The following is a 7,010-nucleotide window of genomic DNA, read 5'->3' as shown; positions in this document are numbered from 1 at the left end:
ATACATATATATATATATATATATATATATATATATATATATATATATATATATATATGTACTTTTTCACGGCAGCTGTACACTTTTGCAGTTGTTCTCTTACATACAGAATAATCTTTCTCTGCCCATTAGTGTTTGCTGTGTGAGCAATTCTTCATCTTTGCTTTTATTTTTACATTTAATTTACATTTTTTTAGACATTTATTTAGTATTGTACCATTAGCTGAAGGCTCATCTAATACATTGTCTTCCTTGATATATATCATTATTGCCCTCTAACCTGTTTTATTTAATGCAATAGGTCACTGTGGACCAACTTCTCAAAGACACAAATCTAGCTGGAGTCATTGGCACTCACTCGTGGAAAGAGCAGTTCATAGAAGCTGTCACAGTGAATGCAGGTCAGTTTGCTTTTGCTGTTTTCTTTTTTGGTTGATGGATGAGCTGAAGGGTTTCTCTTTTAGCATTAAATTTGCTCTGCTCGTCATCAGGTCATTTAGGCTGTACCTTGGCACAAGTTCTTGCTAATTTTAGTTTCCTCTCAGATAAACAGAATATCATATCGTAAAAGTTCTTGATGAAGAAATAAAAATAAAACACAAATACAGATGCACTCATAAATATACAACCCCCTGTTAAAGACCTTGGGTTCTAATGTTTAAAAATCACTAACATCTCTCCAGAATTTCTGCAAACCTTTTTTTAAATACTTTGAAGTTAATAAATGGAAAAAGTGAAAAAGGACTAGGTGCATACCTGTTCACACCCTTAAAGTTCAAATAAAAAACACATACTTGTAGTTTCTCATTTGATAGTGTGTACAAAATTTAATACATTACAAGTGAAAATATTTCCAGCATTTTGTTGTTTCAATTCAATTCAGTTTATTTATATAGCGTCAATTCACAATACACCTCATCTCAAGGCTCTTTACAGTTCACCAGATATCAGTCTAATTGATTTAAAGTTCTCTATCTAAGGAAAGCAGAACCAGAATCGGTGTGAGCGGCCATCTACCGAGGCCGACTGGGGTTCAAGGAGACGGGAGCAGAGATACCATGTTTATATCATTAAATAATTCACTAAGATAGCAGAAGATGCTAAATTCCTCATTTGTTCATGTGATCAAGGCGCTGTAGGATGCCGTGACGTCAGTTTAGTCAGGAAGTAGTCATTTTACAAGTTTTAGGGGTTTTATTAATGCTTTCTGGTTTAATCACTGCTGCTAAATGGTCTTTGATCTTATGCAGATCCGGTGGAAGTTCATTATCTTTCCGAACATTTTCCAGATGGTGCTGTTTTTTAATTAGTTTAAACCAGAGTAGACCTTTTGTTTGAAGAGGGGATCACAGGATTCGGATTGGTTCTGTGGTGGCTGGGTTTGGTTCGGTTGCCAGCATGCTGCTGCAGCCAGACGTGAAGCCTGGGGGTTGGTGTTGGAGCCCTGTGTGTGGTGCTGGCAGTTCTGGATAGCAGGCTGTGCTCCGCTGCTGTGCCGGGATGGGAAAAGCAGTCCATCGGTAACCCAATCGCAGCGAGCGGTCCAAGCACCCGATCCTTTCTGCTGTCCGGGTGGGAAACAGTTCCCTTCCAATGTGGTGTTAACCTTGTTCGGCTCATGGCTCCGGTCCGGTGGGGTTCGAGCTGTGGGTCTTCGCCTGCAGTAACTCACTGTTATCCATCGCAGTTCTTGTTGTTCCGGAGCCTAGACCACAATAATGTGGAAATCTGTCTGGAGCTGTGGCTATACTAAACTGTGCAACTAGATAGGGTTTGTTGTTTTATGAAAGAAAATATTTCATTCAAAATGCTTTGAATCAGCTTTATATCCATCAGGCACTTTATTAAAGCTATAAAACAGAGAAAGCAAGTCAAACTGATGCTCTGAGAGCAGGATTGATGATAAAATGATGCAATCTGAACATAGTTTGCTGTAGCAGGTTGGACACCAAAGGTTCTCCTGTTGATTTTTGTCTAATCTATTTACTTTCTGGATCAAAATTTGACTCAGAAACCGGGTCCTTAAAGATTAAAGATTTGATAATTAAGCATTCCTTTTCCCTTTTTTACCATCACACATAATAAAACTGCTCTAGCCCCCCAAAGCCCCCCCCCCGTATCTATTTGAACTTCAAAGGTTGTTGATGCAGTTTTGCAGTTTAAATTCAGCTTCCTGATATATTCTTCAACTGTCCATAACAAAAAAAAATACATAAATGAAATGCACCACATTCATTTTAAAACAGTTAAGCAGAAGAGTTTCAGACCAATTAGAAAACACATAAATTACAAAATATACAAAGAAATTGTTATGTTATACCTAGAAAACATCAAAGTGAAAGTGGTTCAATATAGTGCTCTCTGGTTACTGTTCTTTAGTGGGAGGGAGGTTTTTCCAAGGTGGAGAACACAATTAACAATTACAAATAGTCTGTTTCAAACCCTTCAGCCGTCTGCCAAGCATTCTAAGATAAATATGGTTTGCTTTTTTCTTGCTCTCAGCTGCTTGGATAGTTATTTAATGAAAAAAATAACTGTCTTTTCTTTAAACAGGTGATGATGAGGATGGACAAGAGCAAAGAATGCCCAACTGCTTTGACTATTTTATGCACATATTTTGCGTTTTCTGGAAGCTTTTATTTGCTTTTGTCCCGCCCACTAAGTACTGGAATGGCTGGGCCTGCTTCATTGTGTCCATCTCTGTCATTGGTATTTTAACTGCTATTATTGGAGACCTTGCTTCCCATTTTGGCTGCACTGTTGGCCTTAGAGACAGTGTCACTGCAGTTGTCTTTGTGGCACTTGGGACTTCACTACCTGGTAAGTACATTCTTATTCTGACAAATCTTTCCCGTGTATATCTTTTTCCAGACTAGATAGGATTACCGTAGTCCTGTGGAGCACCATTTTTCCTCCAGTTTCCTAGCATTTTGCTTCAGCGTGCACAGCTCTGCATTAAACCAGGGAGTCAGGTTCCTATTTTCTCTTCTTTTTTTTTTCAAAGGGGCTGCGATGTCTGATGCAGTATGCAGAGAACTAGAGACCCCATCAACAAAATCGTAAACCTGTGAACGAGAATAAACAAACCTTTTGCTCTCTGCAGCACTGCTCAGCGACACATAGGAGAGAGAGAGAAAGTAAAACAGATTCTTTCAAATTTATAACTGCACTATCTGATAATGATCTGCTGAAGCAAAATCTTTTTTGGGGGGAGGAGAATTTTGTTAGAGTAATCCTGAAGGTTATTAAAAAGTGGTCAGAGAGGATTGTGAGGAAAAACTGTTATAACTTCAAATTCAATGCCATATGCCTGCACAAGGTTAAAAGTATGAAAATGAGAATGTGTGGGACTATGAACATTTTGAACAAAGCCAATAGCTTTTAAGAAAGCATTAAAGGCTTACCCCAGGCTCACACCGACTCCGGTCTTACCGTTGCGGTGCGGTGGGTGCGGCGCCGCAGTGATTCCAAGTAATTAAAAAGACGTAAACCTCTCTCACCGGCTGCTGAGCTGTCCGGCTGCGGTTACCGAGACACTCCGGCGCTGCAGAAAATTCCGCAAATATCCTTATTTGGGCCGTGTTATCGCGTGAAGTTACGTGAACTCAAGTGAACTTCTGTTCTCGTGAGTTAAATCTCCGGACCTGTTGCCGAAGCCGCAGAGCCGCACCGCACCGTAGTCAAAAGGGCGGTGTGAGAGGGGGTGTGCGGGAGTTGCGGTCTCCGTCGGCTCGGTAACCGCACTGGAGCCAGTGTGAGCAAGGGGTGAAGCTATCACCTTCAATGTCAGCATGGTTGTTGCAAATCCCCCACTATAATGACCCGGTCAGTAGTCAACACCAAATCAGATAGGAACTCTGACAACTCATCTAAAGATTTTGAGTAAGGACCTGGTGGATGATACAAAGTTGCAAAACGATATGGGATATGGGAAACTAAGATTAAAATGTTTAAAGAGTTTAAATTGTTAACTGCATTTGGAGTTATCAGTAAGTCAGACTGAAAGATTGCTGCTACTGCTCTTTCTAGCCCACAATTTCTGGGTATTTGAAAATTTAAATAACTAGAGGGCATTGCCTCATTTATACTTACATAATCTTGCTCTTGCTGCAGGCAACATAAATCACTGGGATTATTATAAATCAAGTTTTTAACTAATAGACTTTTTAAAGAAAGTTATGTAATGTTAAATAAACCACATTTAATTGTTTTAATACTTTTTATCCCCAAATGGATTTATTTAAATTTTTATTAGATTGTCATGATTTATTACTTTGGAAATCTTTTCTCGTTTATTTGATTTTGGTTGTTGGCAAGACACTGTCTGGATGGAGTAAAGGTAATAGTAGAGAAGCTGCAGAGAGGTGTGTTAAACTACGACTCTGCTTCCTGGTCTGCACTCTGGGTTGTCAGTGTGTTTGAGGACTGATAAATTTGGCCAGATTCCGAGAAAGAAGAGCTGCACCATCCAAAGTGGGATGAATGCCGTCTCCCGGAATCAGACCAGGTTTTCCTCACAAAGATTGCAAATTAATAAAGTAGCCTAGGTTTTTTTCAGGACACCGCCTAGACAACCAGCAGTTAAATGACAACATGCGGCTAAACATGTCCTCACTGGTCAGATCAGGAAGGGGACCAGAGAAAATTTGGACATTGAGTTCGACATTGTTTTGGTAAAGTTACACACCAAAGCAACGCTAATTCTCCGATCTGCGTAATAATGATCTTATTGTATTTAACCTAATCCTTAGCCAGCAGTTTTAGGTAGGATTTGATGCCACATTTTCAGGCGGGTTGGTGGTAACCAGTGGGCAGAGATCTATATCTATACTTTATTTGTGGCGTCACTTGGTCCCCTGGCTGCTCAGGAGGAGCATTGGAAGACCATTATGAGAACTGAGACAACTTTTATTGTAATTTTTTTATTGTCATTTTTTATACAGAGTGTATACAAAATAAAGTTTCTTTTTGTACAGCTTACAGACAGTAAATGAGCAGCAGCTTGGCAGTGAAATGAGCATTTCCATTTTAATAAAGTGCAGCAGTGATCACATGTAAACAGTGTGGGGGGAAAACATGATGCCAAAGGCATTGATTTGGAAGTTCAGAGCAGTGCAAAAACAAATATGTATGGTGCAAAAATGCAGTAGAATTTGTTTGTGTGTGTTGAGTTCTATTGTGTGTTTTAAGTGTAATGCAGTCTCGATTTGTGACTTGATTTAGAGTGGGTTTTTTCCCCAACAGTTCAATTTATTTGCAGATAAGGAGGAAATTGTGTGCACACTGTTGTTGGCCATTAGGTGTTGATGCGGGCAATCTGTAAGGCAACGTCTCGGAACTGGTTCCTTAAGTATTTTACCCACAAAAATTTACCATTTTACTTTTCAGAAATTTCCTCTCTTCCACAACCTATAAAAACATTTTTACCTATGTTTCTTTACCTCTTTCCAACACAACCTGTAAAAACTCCAGACAAAAAGTTTAAAACATGTAACCAGATTATTTCTAGGTTCATGTGGTATGGTAAAACCAGCATCAAATTTGAAAAATTACAAATAGGAAAAGAGAAAGCTATTGCTGTTTTCAAATCTATGGAAATGCTAACATGATGAGGACAAAAGCAACATAACTAATTGAATCATTAGATGCTGTTCATTGGTGGAAGTTAAACTACCATTTCAGATAGCATATTGTTGATGACTGTTTTGGAAACTTTTTAAATGTATTCCAAAAGAAAAAATATTCTAACTGAATGTCTAATTGCAGGATGCCCACATTCACACAGACTCCATTATGCATCCTCCCCTCTGTCAAAAATAAAAGCTTTCCTAGTTAGTGAGGTCATTTGTAGACCAGCTCCCCTTCGTCATCCATCAGGTATTCCAAGTCCATTTTATGATGATGTATCAGATATCAGCTGAGCCACATATAAGGTCAGACACGCAGAGAGTAAAATGGATCCGGTAAATTTTAAAATAAGAGCCAATGAACGGACCGGTCCCATACGTATCAAGTAATGTATGTATGTATGCGTCTGTGATCAACGTGATGATCGGTTTGTACTGAAACTGAAATCTCAAATACAATGAAAATTGTAGTTGATAATAAAGATTGCTTGATTGCTTGCTTGATTGATTGATTGATTAAACTTTTCTTACGGACTGTGTTGCAATGCAGCATGACACACATCTCCCCTCCATCACTTATCAGATATATGGAATGAGTGTATTTCTGACAGACGACATAGCAAATTGGGTCCTTATCTAGAAACCAGATGAGCCACCTGGGAAGTCAGAAAGGGGGAGAGTTGTGCGATCAATCCAATGAGAATGTTTTGCACTAGTTCGGAGGTCTTCAACAGAGGGTCAATGACCACTAGGGGGTCCACAGAGGTACTGCATGGGGGTCGCAAAAGCTTTGGTTGATTACACTTTTTTTATATTCCCCCTGCAATTTTTTCCACTAATTCAAATGTCTTTAAATACACGTTAACATGAATTCAACACGCTGTAGTAAACAAATAAACTGAGGCAGAAGTTGTCTTTCAGTCGTCAATGCAGGCATTCAGCAACACACATGAGCTCTTTCACGCTGGGCACCGTTTCATTCACAACACCTGTCCCATCAATAAGGAATCAGAATTAGAAATACTTAATAATCCCAGGGTGAAATTACTTTCGTCACATGACTCAATCTGCAATAGAGGGACTGTAGGACAAGTTTGATATAACACAATTTTATACAATATATATAATTAGGGGGTCCCAGCTCCATCTTGCCATCAGTTTGGGAGTCCTTTGCCTGGAAAAGATCCCTGCACTAGATAATGTAGTGGACAAATACAGTAGTAAGTGTGTAGCCAGCTTGAAATGTAAATGCTTCAGATCTTTCCAGCATGTGATTGACCAGGCAGATCACTGATGGGGGATTTTATCCACTTCTTTGTAATAACACCCAAGGGTTCTTAGAGCAGCATTAGCATAAGTTGCAAATGTTGGGATGATGTTATT

At 39.1% G+C, this 7,010-nt stretch overlaps 1 protein-coding gene across 5 annotated transcripts in view; it reads left to right on the top strand.

Moving 5' to 3' along the window:
• Positions 1-7,010, top strand: part of LOC107091365 (sodium/calcium exchanger 2-like) — a 56,799-nt gene that overhangs the window by 48,169 nt on the left and 1,620 nt on the right. For all 5 annotated transcript variants that reach the window (XM_015385231.1, XM_015385228.1, XM_015385230.1 and 2 more), the window contains 2 exons: positions 302-401; positions 2,554-2,820. In XM_015385231.1, the coding sequence (XP_015240717.1) occupies positions 302-401; positions 2,554-2,820 (367 nt within the window). The remainder of the gene's footprint in view (positions 1-301; positions 402-2,553; positions 2,821-7,010) is intronic.

Source organism: Cyprinodon variegatus, unplaced genomic scaffold, assembly GCF_000732505.1.
Source record: "Cyprinodon variegatus isolate N-32 unplaced genomic scaffold, C_variegatus-1.0 Scaffold334, whole genome shotgun sequence".
NCBI lineage: Eukaryota > Metazoa > Chordata > Actinopteri > Cyprinodontiformes > Cyprinodontidae > Cyprinodon > Cyprinodon variegatus.
This window is presented reverse-complemented; position numbering and strand designations above follow the sequence as displayed.